General features: G+C 50.0%; 1 protein-coding gene across 5 annotated transcripts; it reads right to left on the bottom strand.

Annotated features, from left to right (window-relative positions):
• Positions 1 to 1,741: 1,741 nt before the first annotated feature.
• Positions 1,742 to 24,931, bottom strand: HPS1 (HPS1 biogenesis of lysosomal organelles complex 3 subunit 1). Of its 5 annotated transcripts, none has more exons than XM_063102099.1 (20): positions 24,853 to 24,931; positions 24,064 to 24,180; positions 22,252 to 22,368; positions 17,222 to 17,359; positions 16,859 to 17,001; positions 15,588 to 15,696; positions 14,532 to 14,692; positions 13,933 to 14,035; positions 13,280 to 13,378; positions 13,045 to 13,114; positions 11,027 to 11,076; positions 9,606 to 9,773; positions 9,344 to 9,523; positions 8,690 to 8,751; positions 8,034 to 8,168; positions 7,888 to 7,953; positions 6,703 to 6,847; positions 4,555 to 4,668; positions 3,031 to 3,113; positions 1,742 to 2,517 (listed from the first exon to the last, which is right to left on the bottom strand). In XM_063102099.1, exons 3-20 carry the CDS (start codon positions 22,366 to 22,368, stop codon positions 2,355 to 2,357), a joined length of 2,106 nt encoding a protein of 701 aa, XP_062958169.1. In that variant the 5' UTR covers positions 24,064 to 24,180; positions 24,853 to 24,931; the 3' UTR covers positions 1,742 to 2,354. The 5 variants fall into 5 exon arrangements, with proteins under 5 accessions (XP_062958169.1, XP_062958168.1, XP_062958171.1 ...); XM_063102098.1 differs by having other exon boundaries at positions 24,014 to 24,180; XM_063102100.1 differs by having other exon boundaries at positions 2,432 to 2,517; positions 4,446 to 4,668; positions 24,014 to 24,180.
• Positions 24,932 to 25,336: the final 405 nt, after the last annotated feature.

Raw genomic sequence — 25,336 nt, forward strand, 5'->3', positions numbered from 1 at the left:
AGAGGCGGAGCTGCAGCCTAGCTGCTCCTTCTTGGCCCTGGGCCAGGACTACACAGAACACGCTGCTCCTCGCTGCTGAGTCTGCACCAGGCAGTCACGGGTTGGCTGTCACCAAGAAGTTGGTGCCGCCTCCAGGACTCAGGAGATAACGCCTGAAGGCTCCTGTGTGCCAGTCCACATTTAAAGACAAGGACCCGGAGTGAGTGGTGGAGCCCCAACAGACTTCCAAAGGTCCCCTTCCTCTCAAAGGACCTTCTCAGTGAGGAATGACCTGTCTGGGATAGGAATCCTGACACGCAGAAGACACACTCAGGTCAGCTGAGCTGGGTAGGGTGGTGAGCCTGACATAGTCCAAGGTGGTGACAACTCTATATCACAGAAGCCACCAGAGCAACCATTTGGCATCACCACGATCAGGACCTTCAGCAAACTTGCAGAGGCCACGTGTGTTGCTGGGGAGCCCTCTGTCTTCTCCTAAATGCTTAACTGCTGCCAACATAGGCTGCTGCAGACTCTCACAAGGCCTTAGGAGCAAGTTCAGTGTCTGTAATTCTCGGGGCTTGCCACCTTCTTTTGAAGTCCTGGACATTTCTTTTGGCACCTTTCCCATTTTCCAAGAATCCTCAAGGATTAAAGATCACATCTCTGTCTCCAGCTGAAATGCTTTCTTACCACCTTTCATCCTCTCTTGAATTAGGAGCCCCTTTGTTTTCTGCTCATTACTCAGCAGCCCGTTCCCCTTGTAGGAAAAAAGCACCCTGGCAGTGCAGTGTTTGTACTGCTGTGACATGTCAGTGTTATGGAACCCATTAGAAATAAATCTTAAAAGTGGGAGAACATGAGGTAAGGGTGATTCTGAGTTAAAGGGCTTGCTGAGGACCCCTCCCCCTCTCCTCAGGCACCCCTCCACACACTGTGGAAGGGTTATACCGTGTGCAGATCTGTTAAAGTCTGACTCAGAATGTTCACATCGGTGTTATTTGTAATATAGAAATATCAGGGGGGTTGGTTAAACTAGACGCATCACATCTTTCAGCCACTAAAAATTAAGGAAAAATATTAGGTGACATAAGTGGGTGTCCTAAATAGTGAACTTATTTTCCTTTGTGCTCTTCTGTATTTTCCACAACCAACGTTCCTCTCTTTGATTTCCATCCACAAAGTCAAAACACTAAGAAGGAACATGATCCAGTCATCTCAGAGGACACTGGTCCCCACTGCCACCCTCTGAGGACTTCAGCGCCAGTGTCGTTCTGGCTCCCTCAGCATCCCTGTCCTCTCCACGCTGTTCTCTGCAGAGAAAGGCCAGTCCTCCCTGCACAGATTTCAGCTCAAGGCCATAGACATGGAGGGCCTGGCTCCTTTATGCCATCACGAAGGCGTCCCTCCTTCCGCTGTGGTCGATGCTTATTTCTGCCATGTCACTTCTCTCCAGCCCTGCGCCGGCCTCTTGGTCCAAGAGGATCAGATGCTTCCCAGCCCCAGTGCTCTGATCGTCTCTTGTCCTTGTGTCTACTCTAGGGTTGGAACTTCGTGGTTAGAAGGGCTGTACCCCTTGAACAGTGGTTCTCAATCCTGGGCACGCAAGATTGCTTGGGAAGCTTTTAAAAACATCAAATCCTGGGCTCCACATGGACCAAGTGAATCCAAATCTCTGGACCAGGGCCAGGAGCTCAAACCCCACAGCTCCAGGGGAGAAGCAAGGGGGCGTGAAGGGGCCAGGACTTAGCAAGGGCTTATCACACCAACAAAAGGGTCCAGAGGCACAGGCATGTTGGGCTCACATGACAACAATAACCAACATTTATTGGGCACCTGCCAGTGTTCGGTAATCCTCACAACCACCCTCAGATAGGTGTTGTCACTTTGAATGCGGGGAAATAGGTTTAGAGTTTAAGAAACTTGCCCAGAGCTGCAGAGAGGAAGTGGCAGAGCTGGAATTCAAACCCAGCCAATGAGCCCCTTTTATCTGGGGTAGGAAATAGCAGAGAACAGCAGAAAAGGGGGAGTCAGTGTCTTCAGACAGCCTTAGGCACTGGGGACTTCCTCCCTGTCTCATGGGGAGAAACGGAGAGGCGCTGCCATCTCCAGCCTCACAGCAGCTGATGTCTAAGGTGGCAAACGGAAACTCGTGGGCCTCCCTCTTCCTCCAGGGGAAGGATCTGGGGTTTGGTCATCACCCTGCATAGAGGGTGGTCTGGGTGGAGTTTAAGAAACCCTGGGGTTACCCCAGGACCCTGCCCCACCCTCAGGATGGCTGCTACAGCCAGGAGGCGGCTCTTGTGTGGGGAACATTTCTAGCACAGGCTGCAGAACAGGGTGCACAGGCAGACTGCGAGGGCCACCTGCCCTGCCTAGAGCAGGGGGATGTGGGAGGCCTCCCACAGGCGCCGTGCCAGCTGGCTGGCCTGCTGCACCAGCAGCTCCATGGGGATGACTGACAGGTGCAGGGCCAGCAGCTCGTAGCACTTGATGGCCTCAGCCGGGTGGCTCTTGCTGTAGTAGCGGAGGAGCTTTCTGAGGGAGGAAAGGGACAGGACTTAGGCGTGAGGCTGTGGCCCTCCTCCCAGTGCTGGGGCCTCTCCGGCCCTGGGCAGGCACTCAGATGCCCACGCTGTGGGCATCTTACTAGGACCCAGCACCGGGGTCGTGGCACCTCCTCCTGCTCCTCACTGACCTAAGCTGCCTGGGCTTAGCCCCAGGCCCCGGCCCATTCCTCTGGGCCCTCAATCCTCACTGACAAGGGTGGTGTCCAGGCTAGGAGCCAGCAGGAGCTCTGGGCCCAGCACAGACATCTCCCCACGTTGCTGAGTTGGCATCAACAGGGACGATGGGCAGGAGCTCAACTGCGCTCTCCACTGGCTTCCTCCCCCACCGACGCTGGGCAGCCTGAGAAGAGCTCTCAGGGCGGCATCCTCACTTCCTGGGGTGGGGCACCCCTGGAGAAGGAGCTTCCCCCTGTGGGGAGCTGGTACCCACTGCCCACATGTGGTGCCCTGACTGTTCCCAGCAGCCCTGAGGAGGCGGCACCTGTAGTAGTCTCCTCCCAGCACGCCAATAGGGACCGAGTCATCGGAGAGGATGGGCACCTCGATGATCTGGAGTTTGTAGCCCTGAGGAAGGAAGAAAAGGGTCTTAAGGATGGGGAGGCCACAGGTGTGGGGAAGAAGGTGGTCTGGAGTCTGGGTTTGCGTCCCAGCGTGGCCCTGCTGTGTGCTCAGTGCTTTCTCATCTGTGTGGGGGAACAACAGCGGGCGCCTGGTGAACATCAGGGATGGTGCACACAGTAGCTCTTGTCACCAACAATAAGAGGCTGGATCAGTGACGGGCACATGTGGGGTGGGGCCCACCAGGAGGCGGCATGGGTAGGGGTGGGGGTTTCACACAGGGCTGTGAAGAGCAAGGCATGATCAAGAGGCCCAAGTATCTGCTGCGGAAGAAATGGGGATTCCCAGAGTAGAAGAAGGTGGGGGACGATCATGGCACTCCTGAAGACGCTCTCACCTGATACCCACCTGTGCAGCCGCCCTACAGGTGAGGGGGTGGTTCCGCACAGGCTGGGTGGAGCAGGCAGCACTCAAACCTGGGTCTCCCCACCACAGCTCCACTTCATCCTATTACCCCACAGGGCTTCCCAAGCACACAGACTTGTCTCTCCCTAGAAACTAAGGTAGAGGGCAAAGGAACTTGCTAGCACTTCTGAGGGCACAGAGGACAGGTAGGAGCCTGCAGGTCAGGAGAGCTGAGCCTGGGTTCTGGCTTCACTGCTTATAACCTCTGCGGCCCTGGCCACGGTGTCTGCTGTCCTGAGCATCGGTGTCTCCATCTGCCCAACTGCTGCATGGGGCTGTGAGAGTGGAATGAGAGAACGGTGGCAGAAGGCCCCAGTAACCACACTGCACTACATGAGCAGAAAGGGCAAGGAAGGGGACAGGAGTACGGGGACCCAGAGACAGGGGCTGTGAGGGGTAGAAGGAACGATCCTTAGAGAGCTGGAATAATGACCAAAGGTGACAAGTGAGGAGAAAACAAAAAGAGGAACAGAAGGAAAGCAAAGGAGAGGGGAAGGAGGAGAGGAAGGGGGAGAGAGACCGCAGATGGACAGGTCCCACAGCCAGCACCTACACTGCAGTGCAGTGAGGTCTAGAGAAAGATGACCAGGCCCAGGGGCAAGAGCCCTGAGCCATCCTGCCAGTGTCACCGTGGGCAGGCTGAGTAAATGCTCTGGACTCCGGCTCACCCACCTACAACATGGGAACAACAGTGCCATGCTCTGCAGGTGGAGCTGATGATGCTGAGGCCCTGCTGGAGAATGTGCGGCCTGAGCACCATGGGAACAGTGGGGATGAACTTGTCACATGGATGTGTGGAGGACCACAGAGCAAAGCTGAATGCCCACGTGAAAATGTGACCTCTGAATGCTGGGTCCTAACCGCAGCACTCACCTGTCCGTCCACCCAGGGCAAGAAGAGGTGAAGAGAGAGACTGAACACAGTTCAGAAGAAAGGAAGTCAGATCAGGACCATCCTGCCCCAGAGGCCCAGCCTTGCCCACCATGTCATTCTCGAACCACAGGAAGTAGGAGCAGTAGAAGTCTCCCTCCTGGAACAGCAGCGTGGTGTAGCCCTTCTGCAGGTATCTGCGCGCCCGCCGGATCAGAGACCAGACCTGGGAAAGGAGGAGAGTGCACCCGTCACTTGGAAGGAAGAAAAGCGCTCTGCTGAGGGGCTCTTTGAGGGCCAGGAGCCTCTCATTAGTGCCCGGGACCTTGGCTCAGAGCAGGAGCTCAATAATAGATCATTATTGGATGGACCTACGGAGGGACTACCCTTCCAATTATTGTGGGGATAAAATACAAGTAAAAACACTTTATATAACTTTTCTATACATAAGCCATAAATTACTAAACTGATCATTGAGGTCAGAAAATAGCCAGGGACATTGTTAATTAACACAACAGATCAAGGTGTGGCCACCTGGAAACAACTCCTCTGTCTAGGGTCACCTGCTCCATACCAGGAAGGTGCTGGAGGGTGAATCTGAATGTGCAGCGCACCCTGATCCAGGCGCGTCCTCTGTGCGGGGGTGAAATCCAAACCAGGGCTCACCAAAGGGTTGGACACAAACACAGGACCCTCAGGGATGTTTTCCTGCCTAATGCAGGGACTGTCACCATGGCTTGTGAACTAGCTGAGGGAAGGCAGCAGGGACAGCCAGCTCTGCCCACCTCCTGGGCTGGGAAAAGGCCGATGAGCGCCCTCACTGAAAGCCTTAGTGGAAGGGAGGCATGCCGCACTCCAAACCAATCGCGATGTAATAGCTAATTAAATCTGCACACAATTACATGGACTGGCTATAGTTTTCAGGAAAGCAATTTGACAACATGCATCAATAACCTTACAAGCATTCCTCCCAGCTGACCAAGTAACTCCACTTCTGGGAATCCACACTGAGGATTAAATAATCAGAGATGAGGACACAGATGTGCACACGAAAGGTGTATACAGCACAATTATTCATAACAGCGAAAGCCTGGAACAATCTAATTGTTCAAACATCAGGGAAATGGTAAAGTAAATTATGTTACATTCACATGATGGACTGATATGGAGCTGCTCAAAATCATGTTTATAAAGAATTAGGTGCCTCGTTAGCGCAGTAGGTAGCGCGTCAGTCTCATAAAGAATTAATGGCATGAGGAAATGCATCTGATACAATGTGGAATGCAAATGTGGTGAACACAACTGCATATACAGAGGGATCTCGACTGCAACAAACTGCACAGAAACACGATGGGAAAAAACGTCCCAAGATGACTCCACTATCTCCAGAAAGGGAGATGAAGATGAAGTTGTTGTTGCTGATGATACCAGTAAATACTCCATGAATTGCATCTGTACTTTGTGCCACATGCTGTGCTAAATATTTTACATGCATCATCTCATGTAAGCTTTACAATAATCCTACAATGTAAATATAGTGTCGTTACCTCTTTTACATATGAGGAAACTGGAACAGACTAAGTAACGCCCAAGGCCACACAACTAGAAAGAGGCAGAGCTGCACTTCCCACAAAAGCCTTGCTGCCCATCTTGTTTGAACCATTAGGACAGACTTATTTGGACCAAACATACACACACACACATATCTATATATACTGCTTTTTCAGAATGTGGTAGAGATCTCTCCTTCCCACCCAAAATGTGAGTCTGCCATGAAGAGTCAGTTAAATTAGGAGAATGGAAGAACTCCCAGAGAATGCTTCCTTAGTAGGAACCATCTAGTTTTAAATTCTGATGCCCAAACTAATCCCCCGTGCAGTTCTTCTGTCCATTTTAGTTAACTTGACAAAGACTTGTTGAGCATTTATTTTTGCCAGGCACTGGTCATGTCTTCCCCTGCCTGGCTGCCCAGAGCACGTTGCTAACCCCAGGTGCGTGAGAACACCCAGGAAGTGCCACCCAACCTCCAGAGGCCTGCTCACCCTGGGTACCGGGCCTGCAGGTCAAGACGACACGCCTCTGTTCTTACAGAGCATGCAGACGTTGACAGAGTGCAGTGATGGTTAGGGTGGGGGTGACCAGAGCCTCCCGGGAGCCCAGAGCACGGAGGGGCTCCTTCTTCCCGGGCTGTGTTCAGGCCTCAGCATGTCCCATCCAATGGGCAGTGAAGAGTACCAGGGACAGGGGAGTGGTTGGTTACCTTGGTTTTGACAAAGGCAGCCAGGGGCCCCTTGCCCAACTCCGATGATGTCTTTTCACTGCTGCTGAGGGAAGGGGCCACCATCTGCCCAGTCGTGCGGTCCACATAGATGAAGTGCACCAAGCCTGGGAAGTCTTCCAGGTAGGTGAAAGTATGAGTTAAGGTGTTGTAAAGCTGGGAACTGGGGTGGGGGTGGGGGGAGGTGTTTCCTGTCCTTGTCCCCAGCTTCCATTTCAGCCAAGCCCACTGTCCCTGCTTCCCTAGAACTCTCTCCCTGGCACTCTCAGCTCCCAAGCCTTGAGAAGTTCTAAGATCCTTGTTGATCCTTGCACATCTAACATGGGCACTTCTGGGCCCTGCAAGGACACGGGATGCTCACAGTTGATGATTTTTGGGAGGAGCAGGTTGGAGGTACATGGACGGCCAGGCTGGAGCGTGAGTGGAGCCACACAGCAATGACTGGGCCCAGCTGGCCGCCCAAGCCACGCACCTCCCCGTGATCTTGCTCATCTCTACTCTTTGCCTCAAGGGTGGGAAGAGACACCCCTGAGAGGGCAGTGGCTGCTGGCTCAAGAAGCCCTGTGGCATTCCTTTCACCTGTCCACTGAAGTCCAAAGTCTCAGGAGACTGAGGCCTGATGCATCAGACATTTTAATCCAGGAAAAGCTGCTTTATATAAAGTCCCAGGTGAAATCAGAATTCAGTAAAACTAGTGGTCCATAATAAAAGGGTCAAATACGTCTTGAAAATGGTTTCTTAAACAGGGATCAACACTCACGGCAGGCCTGCTCAGAGCCTCACACGCCACCGTGCACTGGCAGGATGTGAGGAGGCAGGCATGGCCCTCACACCAGCCAGTCCACAGGCAGCCCTGTGCCCACCCTCGTGGAATAGCTATTAACATTCTGCCAGCTGAGCAACACTCACACAAAGTATCTTTAAGGCCCTTATGAATGAATTTTGGGACAGCAGAAACTTCTGAAATTTCAGCACGCAGTGTTCCCACAGACGAGGCACATGGGACATTGTCTCCTGTTATTTTCCTCAGAGAGAAGAATATGAGGTGGCGGGATACGTATTCTCCCTCCCCAGAGCCTGCGGTCCTTCCGGTGAGCAGGGAAGGACACACGCACACGCACGCACACGCACACACGACAAACTCTCCTGGCTTAGGCGTCAGGATATGACACCATGGTGATATTCCTTCGGCTTTTCACCAACAGAAAGTCCTTCCAGTCCCTCAGCTTTTCCCTGAAAGAGAAGCAGGGGCTGCTGTGAGGAGCAAGCCCCACGCTCCCGCTCTTGCTATCGAGGGGGACATACACACTTACTGCATGAGCTTCTGGACATGGTCCTGCAGGTGCTGGGGCAGGTGTGTGCCTCCCTGGCCTGGCACTGTGGTCAGGAAGCTGAGACGGTAGATGGCACAGAGCTGCCGCTTCACCTTCCCACATGCCTGGAGCAGCCTGGGGACCCAGAGGTGAGAACATCACAGCGGGAAGGGACCTGGGGGTGCGCCTCACCTGTGTGGCCACCCCTGCTCCTGCACCAGGACAGCAGGACCTGGGGTGGGGGGTGCCTTGTCCTGTGTGGGCCATACTGATCAAGCACAAGGCCTCTCACTGAGCCGGGAAGCAGCCCCCCAGTTTCTCCCCATGTAGTGCTCCACGGACATGGGATGAAATCTCCTGCTTGAAATCATTTTGTTGATAAATGAGAAGTGACCTGCCAAGGTGGCACCCGAGTCAGCACTGAAGCTGTGGCTCGGGCCCGGTGTTGGGACCTCACAGCCCTGCCCCTCCACTGCGGCCTCCCCTTCCCAGCCTCCCTCCCGCCTCCCGCGGGCTGAATTCAGGCTTCCCCAGGCCCTCCTGTACTCATAAGCTCCTTCCTGAGCACCCTCTCCTTCTTGGCCTACGGAAACGCAGTCTGAGAAACAGCGCCTCTCCAAATGACTCACCCCTTGTCCTCAGGGCCCACCACTTACTCCCAGGACGATCCCGGCTCACTTCTGGAGAAGGCCTTGGACTTGAACTCCAGCCAGGTACTCTGTGAGGAGGACAGGCAGCTTGGAGACCGTATTCCCGCAGGAAGATCCAGGGAGACCCTTCCCATGTTGGGCTGAGGGCCCTAGGCCTCCAGGCAAGTCTGCCCTTGCCCCACAAAGCTGGCATCTCCAGCAGCCCCACGAGCACCTGGCATACCACCTACACCATGTCTGATTCACTGGGCAGGTTCTGAGTTAAAGAGCAGTCTCCAGGTCTCAGCATGGGGTTCACTGCTGAGATGGGCACAACTTGTGCACGGAAGCCATCAGAATGACAAGACAAGGGGAGCCCCCAAGGCCGGCACAGCTGGGTGGGGCTGGATGCCGAGGCGCAGCAGCTGCTGCGGGCGGCCCGTTTCCTCATCTAAAAATGGGAATTATAATTTGTGTGCTGCCTAACTCACATAGAGAAGTTCTGAAAACTTAAAGAGCAGCTGTTAAGTTTTTGTTATCATTCCATAACAGGAAACCAAGGATCATAGATCTGTGGCAGAGCAGGGACAGGGACCCAGAACTGCTGGCTTCTCACCTGGGGTGGACTGAATAGACCCCTCTTGTCCTCCATGGGTAGCTGCATTGGGATGTGGCCCTCACCTGAATCTCCTGCCCCCCTCGGTTCTTGACGAACTTGTCCATCCTCTGGCGCAGGTCTGCCACAAAGGGCTGGGACCGCAGGGAGCTCCCGGCCTCCTGCCCCTCCTTCAGTTTCTTCTCCAACAGGGAAAACCCCTCCAGCAGCTGGAACAGGACCAGGGCCAGGGGGGTGCTGGGGCCCTGAGGGGAGGAGCAGAGGGTGGCCAGTGGTGAAGCTGCCTAGGCCCTGAGCATTGCCGGGGCAGGGTGAGGGCTCCCGCACCTTGGTCAGGAGCACCATGTTGATACCCGGCCACAGGGGCAGGCAGTACATGGTGTGCGGTGCCATGGGGCAATGGCTGTCCTTTATGTTGGTGTCCAGAAAGATCCTTCTGGGGCTGGAAGGCTCTGGGGAATGAGGAATCAGCGTTTGCAGGGTGTCCTCAGCTATCTATGGAGGGAGATGAGCTGCGTGAGAAGTGGGTCGGGAAGGGAGAGCCGTCAGCCTCCCCACATCTGGTCCACCCCTGGCTGTCCCTTCGCTGTCCTACCTGTGAACCATGAGGAATAACAATGTCTACCTCCCAGAGATCCCAGTTCTTAAGCCCCTGCAGTCTGCTGAGGCTGCCCTGGCAGCTCCAGTTCTGCTGCTCTTGTGGTTTCTCACTCGCTCTCTCTCTCCCTCTCTCTCTCTCTCTACATCTCTCTCTGTTTTTCCTCCAGACTTTCTGCCTGCAGTAGGGACTGGATGCCCAGCAGGGTGGTAGGAAAGGGGATAGGAGCTGGAGTGAGTGGTAGAAAAGGGGCCAAAAAGGCAGGAAAATAGACACTAATGGATGGGAGAGAAGAGGCTCCTTCCCCATGCTTTCAATTAAATGAAGGCACTTAAAGTTAAATACATTCTGTCATTTCGGTCACTCTCAGAACATCCTGACAGCTGCTCAATTTGGGGAGGCTGAGGCACACAACATGAGATGTAAGAAAGCCTTTGGTGGGAAAAATTAGAGAATTAAGGAAATCATTAGAGATGCCAGAAAAACTTCTAAGGTCACTTCAGTGTTACATATAATAGCAAAAAACTAGAAACAATGTACTGATCGCTCTAAGAATTTGCTAAATAAATAACATATACATGTGATGAACTTGAACGATTGCTGAAAACCACACTACTGAGGAGTGCTTAGTGAATGGAAAAATGCTCAAATGAAAAAGAATAATGAAATACATTAGGATCTAAATATGATTAAAAAATGTGTGTACATACACATGTAGTGTGTGCACGTGTGTATATAATCACAGAAAAAAAGACTAGAAGGAAACACTTTGTTAAACTCACTTTGAGGATGGGGTTGAGAGTAACTTTTATTCTCTTTTCCATACTTTTGTATTTCCAAATTTTTCTACCATAAATATATTTACAATCTTGTTTTTTAAAAAAATCAAAATTTCAGTAGGATATTCATTCCCGAGAACAGCGGGGAAGGTGAGGACTAATCAGGAGTTGAGGCCCAGCCCTGGGGAAGGTACCCCCTTCCCTGGGCCCTGGCCACAGGGATAGACTCCTCCACTGTCCAGCCCTGAGGTGGGCAGGAGGAAGGGTGGTGCTGGTGGGGAGTCACCCTGGAGGCGAAACCCTCAGAGTCCCCAGTACTCGCCACAGCATCTCAGATCAGCTGGTGACCAAGCAGGCCCAGAGAAACTCACCTGAGGAGCGTCAGTGGGTGGGGTGCCCCCCTCCAGCCAGATGGTGCTACCTATAGGCCGCAGGTAATAACAACAACATAAGTACTGTCAGAATGTAAATAATGGCCCAACAGAATGTCAGAAGGGGGGTGAGACATAGGTGGCCCTGCCCTGTTGGTAGCTCAGCATGCAGCACCAGGTGGGGCAAGGGCCATCTAGTGCAGCTGGAGCGGCTCTACCCCTGCTCATCCTCTCCCAGCTGGCAAATGCAAGGTGAACTCCGCAGTACCAGGGCTAAAGCAGCCGGGGGGAGAGAAGCTTCTCAGAGACAGCTGCTGGGAGTTGAGCTCCTGAGGATGCACCTGCACTGGTTACTGGGGGAGGGGGGGAATGCATTTTCCTCTGCACGCTGCCCTTGACCCCTATCTCCTCCTAGTTTTTGCCCTCTCTTCCTTCAGGCCGTCTGCCCCAGGACTCAGCCGCACCATCTCCACTTGTCCATTCGTTCAGTCAGCCAGCAAACTTTTACCTACTATGTGCTGGGAACTGAGTTAGGTTTCCTTCCTAGTACTGTATTGCTCCCAAAAACCTACTGAGCCCACTGTATATCTGAAATATTATGTGCTTGTAATAATACTGTTACCTCATATTTCATTCCAAATAACTTATTTATAATCATGTTTCTCTAGGGAAAGTGTGTTCCTACTTTTCAAACACCTGATTTTAAAATGGATGACAGGAACTCAGTCCATTTGTAAGTTGTGAGTTCTGTGTGCAGCAAAACAGCATTATTTACAGCTCTGAGGCATAAAAAAACTACTAAGACAGAGGGACCAGGAGGAGGATCGTGATGAATGAGGGAAGGGAGTGGTAAGAAGGAACCTCAAAGATCACCTAAGAGTAGTGATCAACATATCTTGGGCTCATGGAGAGCTCAGAGCTATGGACCCTCACCCCAGAAAAATGTATAAGCATATAAGAATTGGCACAAAACCTCAGGGGGTCCCAGGCTCCTTGAAGTAGGTCCCAGGTCCTAAAGTTAAGAACATCTAACCTAATGGTTTTCAACCTTTGCTGCACATGGAAATCATTTGGGGACCTTTTGAAAATCCTGAAGCCTAGGCCACAGCTCAGACCAATTAAGTCAGAATTTCTGGGAACAGGCCTAGCTTCAGTAGTTTTTAAAGATCTCCAGGTGAGTCCAATTGCAGCTGGGTGAGAACCACTGTTTAACCTAAGCTTGTACATAGCAGTAACCACTACTGCCAGAGGCACACTGAATTCACCTGGAGCAATTTTCACACCTGGGCCCCAGGCCCATCTATTGGGCCTGAACTGGACTGGCTGAAGCTGCCCAGTGATTCTAATGTGCAGCTGGGGCTGGGAGCCACACCGTGGTTTAAGGAAGCCACACCGGAAGTTCCTTTCCACACTTAGTTCCCAAAGAAGTTTCTCCTCCTGAAACCCTGGCTTGCTTTCCTTCCTTTTTTTCCCCTAAGAACTTCAGAGATAAATGTAATGCTCATTTGTAGTGACATACAACAGTCTGGATTTTGGTTTATCTACTTCTAAGCACTGTTGTCTATTTTTTTGTTGTTGTCAGCATTTCGAATATTTACAGTTTTTTTATTGTTTACCCATATACTTTGGAAAAACAGATAAGGCATAAACAATAGAGATGGAATATTTATATTTTAAAATGTACTTAAAATCAAATGATTATTACTTAATTTTACTTCATTATTAATTACAGAAAAGAAAGATAAGGCTGAGAATACACATAGATAAATTTTTAAATGAAATCCACTTGTCATAAAAAGCTCTAGGGATCATCTATGTGCTCTCAACAGTCCTTGAATCCTGCTGGCGCTGGGAGGGAAGACGGGGGAGCTGCAGACAGAATCCTGTGTGCTAGGAATGTGGGTGTCTGTGCTTGGACCCTTATAAGGTGTGGGATCCGCTGAATCCTAAGACATTCCCCGGAGCTGTCGACTGGCACTGCCCCATGCCGCCACTGCCGCCTCCTCCCCAGGCCTCACCTGAGCTCTGCTCGCCAGGAGAAGGAGCGGGTGTGAAGTATTCCTCAGGGAGGGAGAAGCTGTCTGTCTCCTGGGAGGGAGAAGAGGGCAGTTCAGCTGAGGGCCAGGAGAGGCTGTCCCAGCTGGCTCAGCCTGGCCCTGCTCTCCTGGGAGAGGCAGGAAAGGTGGGAAAGGCCTGGCTGCGTGGCTGAGGCAGACCCTCCCCTTTGTCCTCCACGCAGCGCAGAGCACACACCGTCTCTGCAGAACTCCCCCCGGCTGGGCTTGTGGGATGAGGGCTCCAGGCCTGCTGCACAGGGATGTTCTGGCTTCTCTGGGGCCTCGGTAGGGAAGGCTGTGATAGGGCAGGGGACACACGGGTTAGTGCATGCCTGACCTGCCTGCCTCCCATCCGTCCTCTGTCTCTCCACACTTCACAGAGAAGCCCTGAGAGCTACCGCTACCACTGCTGCTGACGACAAGGTCAATGGTGTTGCTAAGACTCACCGAGTGTTCACCATGCCCTAGGCCCTGCTGGGCTCAATGTGCTTTGTCTCTTCTGTGCCTCATAACAACCCTGAGAGGCAGATGCCATCATTATCCCCACTGCACAGATAAGGGAATTGAGGCTCAGGGAGGCAAGTGCTTGCTCAGCTCACACAGCTAAGCACTAAAGCTGGGTTTCAAAACATGACCGACTCCAAAAGTCTGCACTTTTAACCCACTAGACCACCCGCATTCCAGAATTCCCCTTATCTCTGAAAGCAGCAGGATGTCATACCAACCACATGACTAGAACTGTGACTTGGGGACCACGGCCTCCCCAGGAAGCCTGACCCCCACTCTCCAGGCTGGTTTTCTGAGCCGTTTCCCTGACGGCCTCCCACTGCCCAGAGAGCTGCCACCGACCTGGGCATCATCATCTTCCACTGTGCTCTTGCTGGGGTAGAGGTTCTGAACCAGGAGAATAAGTGCGAGGAGGTCGGCAGGGCGCAGAGAGCTCGCACTGTGGCTGCAGAGACGGGAAACGGGCAGCCTGTAAACATGAGCCTGGCAGGTGGCCATGGATGAGGCAGGCAGGTTCAGGGAGTCTGCAGCCTGGCCCCTGCCCTCAAGGAGTCTGCAAATGTGCCAGCTAATTAAATCCTTCCTGGAGACAGGCAAAGTATAAATAAAATTAGTTAACTAGTCAATTTTTAAAGTAAAACTTAGTTGTGTAAAAAAAAAAAATTTACCAACGGGAAAGCACCAGAGACCAATAACAGCACAAAAAAAAGTTCTTCTAAATCCAGACTCTAGGACAGGGTTCCAGGAAGAAATACTTTAGAGAAGTGAGTGCGCTGAGAGGGTCTGAGGAACTGAAGAATCTGGGAAGTCTTCATGGAAGAGACGGGTCTTGAAGGTTTCCTTGGCCCAGGAAGCGGTGCTTCTCAGGAAGAGGACATAAGAAGGGGCAAGGGCCAAGTAAGAGGGGGCAAAGGCCACGTGCGGACTGAGCCGGGGCTCACCTGGAGTAGAAGGCCAGCAGCTTGGAGTGCACGAGCAGGAAAGCATGCAGGGCCTCCTCGCCGCCCCGCTCGGGGCTGGAGTTGACAGCCTGGATGACGTGGCGCTCCAGTATCTCTATGCACAGCTCACAGAGCTGGGGGTGAATCAGCCGCTCCACAGCCTGGTCACATGAGCAGGAAGAGGAAGCCACATCACCAACCCTGCTCCCCAGCTCCAGACCCTGGGCTGGGGGGTGCATCCGCTCAGTCCATATTTGGGAGCAGGGAGACTATGACTGGCACGGTCCCACCTACCCGAGGCTTAGGGTCTGGGTCACTGATGCTAGTGGATGAGGCCGACAAAGTAAGGAGGGAACAGTCAAGAGTACGTGCCAGCTGCAGGAAGCGTCGAGCAGGACACACACAGAACCGAGCCACAGAAAAAGAGCACAGACCCACCCGGGAGGTGACCCGAGGTGGTGACCTTTAAACTGTTATCTAAAGAACTAGGAGGGCTGCCAGAGAAAGGGAGAGGAAGAACAGAGCGAGCCAAGGAAACAGCACTGGCACAGGCTGAGGCGGGAGAGGGTGCCGGAGCAATGTCGCGCAGCTGCAGCGTAGGGCCAGACCAGGGTGCGAGTTAGAGTTTTCTAGTAACCACACTAAAAAAGCAGAAAGGAAGAGGTGACATTAATTTTAACAATGTACTTTATTTTACCCAATATGTCTAAAATACTATTTTTTTGTACTAAGTTATCAAAATCTAGTATATTTTATATGTATAGCTTAACTCAATTTGGACTAGCTACCTTCTAAGTGTTTAAGAGCCACGTGTAGTGAATGACATCCACATTGGACAGAGCTAAACACAGAGTATTCTTGAAACTGAAGGAAGTGCCATGTGACCAGTGCTTAGGACAAGAGGCATGAGAGGAGGCTGGCGTAAGCCAGGCAGTGACTCACCTACAGCGCCTGCCTGTTCCCTCACTCATTAAGGTCAAAATATGGTCTTAAAGCTGGATGCCCCCTCTGACCTGCCACCTCCTTGGCCTGAGGACTCCTGCACCCAGTAGTCACCTCCACAGCGAAACACTGCTCCTGTTCCCGCAGATGGCTGTAAGTCCATAGCAAGCTCTGGAAGTGCTCCCACACCTGGACACGCCGTTCCAGATCCGGGGGCCGCAGCCTGGGGGCAGAGCCAGAGAGAGCAGGAGAGACCATGACAAAGCCACTCATCCCCATCAAACAGAAGGATCAGTCCCAGATCAGAGTCAGAGCTGGGTGAACTCACATGTGACATGACCAAATAAAACTGGGAGAGCCCACAAAGAACAGAAGAGGCCATGTTTTGGGCTGGGCCCCAGCTGCGGAGTGTGGTGGGATGGGCCCAGAGCCAGGAGTCAGGCGCCTGAGCACATCGCATCACTCCTCAGCCTCTTTCACACACAGACATATCACATAAAGCCAGCTAGAGAGAGCCAGGAGGGTGTCTGAGCTTTCTGTACCTCTCCATGCCCCCCAGGTCACTGAAAACAGAAAACTCTGGTCTGCCATCAGGGCTGTACACAGGGCTGTGGCATCTCAAATGCTGACGAGCCCCTTAACAGGCATCCGCTGCCTGCAGCATTTGCCACCGAAACCAAAATGACTCACAAAATGATGTTTGTTCATTTGATAAGTGCCTCAATATGGGTATTGCTCACATTGCTGCAAAAGTCAAAAGACCCAGAGTTTCCAACTCTGCAACTTCCCAATCCATCTTGGAGAATCAGGGGGTGATCCCACCAGGAACCTCTCTCTTCTGAGTCCACATTTCAACTGAGCTCCTTTTCTGGGATCCTTCTCACTTCAGTGTATACACTGAACCATACTCTCTTTTGCTAAATTCTTTACTATGGGCTCAGAGATGGGTTTGGGGGTTTGACCCCTCAGAAAATGTTCATGAGACTATGTGTGGGCATGGGCAGGCATCTGTCTGGAGGCAGAGTCTACAGCTTCTTTAAGAAGAAAGAGAGGATCAGCTCAGACCAGGTCTGTAATGACAGATGACTGATATTGGAATGGGAAGAGAACTGGACTGACAGTCCTGAGCTCAGGTTTCTAGGCTGGATGCTGCACTAACCAGCTGGATGGCCTTGGGCAGGTTATTTAAGTTCTCGGCCCTCAGCTTCTCCATATGTAAAATGAGAGGGTCAGGCCATGTGGTCTTCTAGGTTCCCTTGAGCTTTGCTTCTCTGACTCAGGGACCCAGCCAGGGGCAGAGAGTGGAATGGCAGCTTCGTGGGGGCTGCCCAGCCCAGCAAGGGTGCTTAGCACAGGGCACGGAGGGGCCAGCTTTGAGGACTCACTCCTTTCGGATGAGCTGGCTATCCACAGTAACCAGTCCGAAGTGCACCTCAAACAGGTACTTGAGCACGCACAGCTTCCGCCGAAGGTCCCCCTCGCTCTCTGTGTGGTCTCCATTGATGGCGATGAATAGGCATTCTCCAAACTGTGGGCACAGCCGGGCCAAGGTCAGCCACCCCTGTGGGACTCCTTTCACCTGCCTTGATCTCTTCGGACAAGTGAGGGGAGGCTCAGGTCCCAGGGCACCTTGACAAGGTGCAGTTTCTGCCTGCTAAAGGAGTCTAAAGTTCAAGATAAGGGAGAGGCAGCAGACTCTCCATGGAGCTGAGGGAAGAGGAACGTGGGCCCCAGGACTACACACTCACCAGGTGAAGGACATACAGGCTGCTGCCATTCTCCGCTGAGAAGCAGGTGTATGTGTCTGAGAGCTTCTCCAGCATCGTTGTGGAGGAGATGATGACTGGCGCCAGGAGAGTGCTAAGCTGGTCCTCCAGGGCAGGGAGCTGCAGAGGGTAAAGCAATGCCACTTAGAGTGGGCTGGACACCAGGGACAAAGGGATGGACAGGACCCAGGCCTTGACATCAAGGGGCTCCACATTGGTAGGCCTGCCTGGGAGGGCATCACTGTCCTGCTAGGGAGGAGGACAAAGAGACTGCTTCCAACACATGGGGCAGTGGTTAGGGGCTGGGAAGGGTCAGCAAACTAACTGTGCTATTCAGGCTCTCAATCTAGAAGGAACCGTCGAGGAAGCAGGTCACATTTCCACAACTCAGTCGAGAACTGGCCAACTCAAAGGACTTTTGCTACATGTACCATTTGTTGGCATGGACTACTTTGGGGAATTTATTCTAAGGAAAATGATTGGCGATGGGGACAAAGATAAATGAACAAAGATGTTCACTACAGCACATTTTACAACTGCAAACAAGAGAGGAAAAGTGCAAATGCTCAATATCAGAGACATAGTTAAATAAATAACAGTACATCTAAATGGTGGAAGAGTCTATAGCCACTTAAAACGTTAGTGTTTCAAAGACACGGCGAATTCCTCTGATACACTGTTATATTATTAAAAAAAAAAGATGTGAATGCTCTATATTTAAAAAGGCATAGAAAAAACAAAGTACTGAAAAAATATTAAGAAAGTCAACATTGTTAGAGTTATTATTTCTGAATATAAAGATTACAAGTGATCTTTTCTCTCTACTTTTTGCTTCTGTACTTTCCCTATTTTCTGCAAGAAGTATGCATTACTTAGATAAGCTCTTCCTCCATCCATTCTCACTGCCCTCCAAAAGAAGAAACAAAAAAAATAAACAAAACCAAAAAGGAACTGGACAAATTTGTTGAAAATCTGTGAATAAAAATGGGATAATGCCAGTGGAATGGTTACAATTCAAATTCCCCACCCTGGAATGAAAAGAAAGGTGGAAAACAGCTGACCTTCCCCAGGCTGACTTCAGGAGAGTTGGATGAAATATGGGGAGTGCACAGTCCTAACTCGGAGCTGGTGAAATCTACAAGGAGATGGGTAAGACATTGCCTTGAAAAGAAAAACAGGCAACTGGCCAGTGGTAATGTGCAGCATTTAAAATATCAGTGGGACACAGGAGCACAGAGCATATTTTCCTGCCAACATTCTCAGTACTCAGGAACCAAGGTCTGCGCCCAGCTGCTGCAGTGTCTGCCAGTCAAGCCTGCAAGCGGTTCCTTCCCATCACTCTGGTCCCCACTCAGAGATGGCTCCTTTCCTCACCACCCTTGGGCTACCCTGCCCCCACTCCCCACCGCACACCTGTTTAACTTCTTCAGACCATTTATCACTACCTGAACTCGTGGTGTTTATTTGCCATCTGGTTTGCAGTACATCTTCTCTCTTTAGACTCCAAGTTCCATGAGAGCAGGGATATGTTGCTATGTTCACTGCTTTATCCACAGAGGCTGGCGCACAGTAGGTTATCAATTAATACTTGTTGAATGAATATGCCCCCATATAGGCAAGAACAAATGTGTGTTGAATTATTCACATACCATGATTTTCTTGAATGGTTATGAACAAATTATATTAATGAAAAAGTCTTTTAAAAATCTAGATTGCATACAGCAACTCATTTTAAAAGTAGCGTTTCCTGCAAGTATAGCAAGAATTTTTTCTTTTGGTGGGAGGAGATGAAAATATTTGGTGTATGTAAAGTGCAAAGGGTCATTCTCATATCTGGGTGGAATTATAAAGTGGTATAATGTCTTTAAACAGCTTTTGACTTGATATTTCTATTTTTAGGAATTTATCCTAAGAAAATAATCAGATATGGGATAAACCAAGCACAAACATTCCCTACAGCAATAATGATTGCAAACTAGAAGCAATATACATGACCAATGTTATGAAAATGGTTAGATAAATGATGATACATTTATTCATATACTGGAATATAATGCTTCCATTAAGAATTATGTTTTTGAGAATATTTAACAAAATGAAAGAATGATTTTGATATAATGGCAAGAGAGAAAAAATCCAGGAAATAAAACTGTAAGTGTCGTATGATCCAACTATATAAAACATAAAGACCCAAGGAAAGTATTTTAAAAAGCTAATGGCTCTGGGTGGTAGAATTATAGGTTATTTAAAAACGATTTCTCTGTATTTCCAAATTTCCTACAATTAACTCATGTTATTTATATGATCAGAAAAAAAATAAGTGTTACATACATAAAAATAAGACTTTAAAGAATTTTTCCTTTATGCTAGTCATTTAAGAACTGAAAAATCAGGAGTTTGTTCCTTTATCAGGTTTTTAATAATGAGGAAGAGAAAGGCTGTCAAATAGTTTGCTTCTTAAATTGATCTAGCTGAAACAGTAGTTTTAGAACTGAAATACTTAAACACTCTTAATTTCAAAATTACACATATTACTGCTAAAAAATAAATGAGCCTAACAGATTGACCTGTTCTTTAGCTTAAATAAAACTACTTGAATGTCTATGACCTCTGATATCTTCTTTTCTCTTAAAGACTGTGAAAAGTATACTTGTGATGTTGATGATGAATTAACTTGCTGACATGGAATGGGCTCAGTTGTCCAGTTGGATAATTTGGCCCATTTAAGCAAAAAGAGAACTGAGAGGCAACTAGTGTATTATGCTGCTGCAAAAGTGCAAGAATTCTAGTTACTACACCCCCATCAAAATTTTTTTTTAACTCAAAATTAATCTGGAAAAAATTTTCAAAAGAAATTACTCCTTTAAAACATAGAGTGGACTGATAACACCAAGGTCAAGAATTTGAATCCCCTTACTGGCCAGCCACAAAAAAAATAAAATAAAACAAGATAAAAGAAATAAAATGTAGAGTGTAAATTATGTAAGTGAAAATGACAAATATTTCTCAACTATAATATTAAAGAGTTAAACTGGATGTCCATATGCCAAAAAAAATTAACTTCAATCCACACCTCACACCATATACAAAAATTCAAAATACATTATTAGACCTAATATAAAACCCCGAACTATAAAACTCCCAGAGGAAAATACAGGGAAAACTCTGTGACCTTGGGTTGTGCAAAGATTTCTTAGATATGACACTAAAAGCATGATCCATAAAAGCAAAAATGGATAAATTGGAGTTATCAAAAGACTTCTTGTTCTTTGCAAAATATTGTTAAGAGAATGCAAAGATAAGCCATAAACTGGAAGGAAATATTTGCAAAACTTATATCTAATAACAAAAGACTTGAATCCAAAACATGTAAGAAACTCTCAAAACTCAATAAGAATAAGAACAATCAACCTAATAAAAAATAGGCAAAAGATATGGCAAATAAGCACATTAAAAACATGTTCAAATCATTAATGATTAAAGAAATGAAAATTAAAACACAATGAAATTTTAGTAGACATCTATTAGAAAGACTAAAATTGAAAAGACTGACCATTAGAAGTGTTAGCAAGGATGTGCAGGGATTGGAACTCTCATACACTACTGGTAGGATGTAAAATGATATAACCACTCTGGAAAAGACTGGCAGTTTCTTAAAAAGTTAAACATACACCTGAAGGATCCAGCCATTCTACCCCACGTATCTGTCTCTGAATAATGAAAGCATTATGTCCACACAAAGACTTGTACATAAATGTTCACGGCTGCTTCATTTGTAATAGTCAAAAACTGGAAACAGCCCAGATGTCCATCAACAAGTAAATGAATAAATAATTGTGGCATATTAATATGCTAACTACTATGCGGCAATGAAAAGAAGTGAACCGTTGATACACGATACAACACGGAATGAGTGGCAAAATTATTCTGCTGAGTGAAAGAAGCCAAACAGAAAACAAAAATAAAACTAAATCCAAGTACATACTGTATCACTCCATGTATATGGAAGTCTATAAAATACAAACTAATCTATATCATGACCGAAAGCAGAACAGTTAAGGAAAATGTGATATATATACACAATGGAATACTACTGATATAAAAAATAATGAAATTCTGCCATTCGTGCAACATGGATGAACTTAGAGAAAATCATGTTGAGTGAAATAAGCCAGGCACAGAAAGAGAAATAGCACATATCCTCACTCATAAATGGGAGCTAAAAAAATAAACAAAGAAAGAAAGATACAGCAATCACAATAATTCCTTGAACTTTCAAAAGAGACTGGAACTGAGGCCACCAGAGGAGGACAAGAGGGAGGGGGAAGAGGGGTTAATGAGAAATTGGTCAAGGGCCACAAAAAATGAATACATTGTATAATGACGAATATAGTAATTATCCTGATTTTAGCATCACATATTACACATAGGTATTGATATTCAACGCTGTACCCCATGGATACGTACAATCAATTATGTCTCAATTAAAAAAATATATTTTTAACTTAAAAAAAAAAAAGAAATCAGATCTCACATCAGTGGTTGCTAGGGGTGGGGTGGTAAAGGGGGATTGCAAGCTTTTGGGGAGGTGGATATGTTCATTTTATTGAATGTGATGGAATCATAAGTATACATACATATTAAATTGTACACTCCAAATACATGCAGTTTATGGTATGTCAATTATACCTTCATATGGCTGTTAAAAAATTAACGAATCAACCTTATCCTAAACTTTTTAGATAAAGAAACTGATGGCTCCAAGTTTCTCTGTTGTGGGATTAAAATTCACCACCTCTTATCCTCATTAGCCCTGTGAGCCCTGGTGGTGGTGGTGAGGGGATCATTGCACTCAGAGCATCAAGAGGCTGACCTCCAAGGACACTGCCCTGCTCATCCCTCAGGCTGGCCCAGGAAGGGTGACGGCAGGTTCTTCTGCCTCCTTGCCCTCTGGTAGCTTCGTGCTGTTCTCTCCCATGCAGCCCCGCAGGGACCACAGACCTTACACTCACCTCTTCCTCCTCATTCTCTGACTGCCTAAACTTCAGCCGGAGACTTTCTTCAAACTCCTCATCTGTCCAGTAGAAGAGGATCTCCGCACCCTCGGTGGCCACCAAGACACACTTCATCTGCCAGGGAGAAGCAATGTCAAGGTCCTATGCTCACCTATTGCTCACCCCCAGCCTGAGCAATGAAGAGGACCCCCCAAACCCCAACACTCACTCACTGAGCCTTGTTGCCCACCAGGCACTGCCATACGGGGCTTCCTGGTGTCAGTTTGTCACACCCTCACAACTTGATAAAGTAGGACTCTTAAATGACTCCCATTTCATACAGCAGGACACAGGCACAGCCGAGAAGTGGTAGAGCCAGGATCCAAACCCAGGCCCATCTGATGCCATGGCCACAGCACATTCCTCTGTGTTATCCAGCCCCTCTCACCACAGCTTCAGACCTGCCATGGGATCTACTGTAACCAGTCATAAGAAGGGACCCAGTTCTTTGTCTGGACAGAGACTCAACTGCACAAAGCCATGCTCATGGCAGACAGTTGATTCCTGGTCTGGAAAAGGAAGGCGGCTTGTGCACCTCCACCTCTGGGACAGCCCAGAGTTGTCTTTCCCTCCAACAAAAAGCAGCTCCAGAAGATGAGCCTCAAAACCCATGAGGAGTTTATTACAGCATTACAGAAATTTCATTCAAAAATCTCCCTTGCTCTTGGTGGAAACAGAGGCTGCCTGGGAAACCTGTCCCCGGTTCTTTCTCATACCTGTTTAGCTGCTACTTTTCTGGCGACATCCATCGTCTCTTCAGCCCTTCCAAACCCTGTCCCCACCATCCCTACATGTACCCTCTGCACTTGATTACACAAAATGTGTTTTATTATCCACCAACAGGTAGATTCTTAATACAGCACTTCCCACACTGAGTCTTGGCCCCCCAGGGTGCAGCAAGACACTCACCCCTCAACCTTTGGGCAGCGTGACTAAGCCTGGTGAGGATTCAAATCCTCTTGTGGAGCTCAATGTGCCACACAGGTATGATGTGTTGTTCCTGTGCCAAACTGTGACAATGACCAGGAAGCTGTGCAGTTTCCTCAGGAAGATTCCAGTGTCTCAAGATCTTGGACTCAGTCATCTCAGGATCCCCACATCCAGCTTAGTGATCCTTACTGAATTCCTCCCAAATCTCCAGTTGGTTTATTAACTCTAACTCAGAGCACCAGGCCCCAAGGTGTTTACAGGCTCATGCGGGGAGATATAGCACAGTGAACAGACTGCAGCCTATTCCCATGGAATTGCTAAACACCATGGCAGAGACTGGGAGAGCAAAAGTTGTGAAGAGAAGTTTGCTGGAAGAAGCAGCTCTGGGACGCCCAAGTGAGTGTGACAAAGTTGGGGGTTTGCCTAGAAGGAAGTGGGTTGAATGGTGGGCTGTGGAAGGAGGTGGTGGGCGACAGCAGGGGGCCCCGTAGGCTGGAGAGCAGAGAAGTGACAATGAAAGGCTGGCTGGAGGTGGACAAGGTCAAAGTAGTGGAGGCCAGTCATCTCAGTGTGGGGTAATGACGGCTCACTCCTTGGTGGAGGCCAGGAGAATGGAGAGGAAGGCCTATTCAGAATGTGTAGCTTAGAGATTTAGCAGGCCATGATGACTGCCTGGCTGCAAGGGATGAATAGGAGACTAGGCAAAGGTGCCATCAGGATGCAGCGCAGGGGAAGGAGTAGGGGGATGAGAGGGTCTGCAGAGCCCAGGCGTGTTCAGTCCACTGCCTACCTCATTCTGCCTGCCTCCCTGTCCAGCCCAGGTGAGGCAAGATCATCTACCTTGGCAAGGAGCACAGCAGAGCTTTCAGACAGCCACAGGTTCAGAAAGGGCTGCGGTGGACCGACTCGGTTGCCAGCTCATGGAAGAGCAGTACAGCATCCTCGGCGCTGCAGACGCTTAAAAACGGAGAGAACATGAGGCATGGGGTCATTTTGTGATTTACCTCCTCTCCTCGCTATCCTGTTCTTAAGAGGAGACTCACGGGGGACTTAATGCAAAGGGAGCTCTGATGGCACTGGGCTAACTTGGGGAAAACACCCTCAGTGTCCACTCTCACCATCTGGACCCCGGCTCTCCCTTCCTTGCCGCGCAAACTGTCCCTATGGACTTTGGTCCTGTCTTCCAGCAGCCGGGTCCCGACCCCCACTCGGGCCCGGCCTTGCTGGTGCAGGGCTCGAAGGCCCCGCAGTGAGTCTTGGCAGAGCGCGGGGCAGCAGTTCGCCGCCGCGGGGCTCCCGTCCAGCGGCAGCCGTCCTGCTTGCCCAGCGCTCTACAGTTTATGTGGCAGTTTCACCCCCAAATCCCCACCTCCCCCACCCCGAACCTCGCGGCACCCTGGGAAGGAGGCCTGACTTGTAGCACCCTCCACTTCCAAGCTGGAGAAACTCTGGCTGAAGCGGCCGGCCCACGGCCACACGCCCGGGTGCAGGGGAGGGGCCCGCTCTCGGGGACCCCCTACGGCCCCTCCCCCGCTGCCGGGAGGGCTGCACGGGGGCTCCCGAGGACTCCCGCCGACCACAGAGGAGACAGCCAACGGGGACACTCGGACAGTCCGGGAGCCCACGTACCAGACGGCGGCCCACACACGCCCAGCCTGCCCCGCCTGGGGGCGCACTTCCGGGTAGCGCCGCGTGACCGCGCCACGTGACCGCCCCTCCCGGGACGCGCTGAAGCCCCGCCCCCGCCGGAGCCCCGCCCCCGCCTGGTATTGCCACGGGGCGGCGGGTTCTGGCTCAGCGCCCCGGCCCAGCCACGTGTCCACAGCGGTCAGAGGCTCTTGCTGTGTGTCCCGCACTATGCTCGGTTCTTCCGCTTGCCTTAGCTCAAAGGATTCCCCAGCGGAGGCACGGTACCGTCCCCATGTTGGCCTCATTTTACTGAATGGGAAACAGGCCCAGAGAGAAGAAATAACTGCTGAGGGGCCACACTAAGATCAGAACCCTCTGGCTTTACTTGCTGAACTGCGGCTCTGGGCGAGAGCTGCCCTTTTGTGACTGCGTTCCCTAATCTCTTGCAGAGGAGTCCTCCCGAGTGCTAACGCTGGAATTTCTT

Source organism: Cynocephalus volans, chromosome 7, assembly GCF_027409185.1.
Source record: "Cynocephalus volans isolate mCynVol1 chromosome 7, mCynVol1.pri, whole genome shotgun sequence".
NCBI classification, from domain to species: Eukaryota; Metazoa; Chordata; class Mammalia; order Dermoptera; family Cynocephalidae; genus Cynocephalus; species Cynocephalus volans.

Bases quoted from the DNA above. Each gene is read 5' to 3' on its own strand.
- HPS1 (XM_063102099.1), bottom strand. From the start codon at position 22,368: ATGAAGTGTGTCTTGGTGGCCACCGAGGGTGCGGAGATCCTCTTCTAC. The intron at 14,036-14,531 runs GTGAGCCCCGGC...CCGTCTCTGCAG, and splicing joins CTGCTGGCCTTCTACTCCAG to CCACAGTGCGAGCTCTCTGC. The intron at 9,774-11,026 runs GTGAGTTTCTCT...CTCCCTCCATAG, and splicing joins CACCCACTGACGCTCCTCAG to ATAGCTGAGGACACCCTGCA.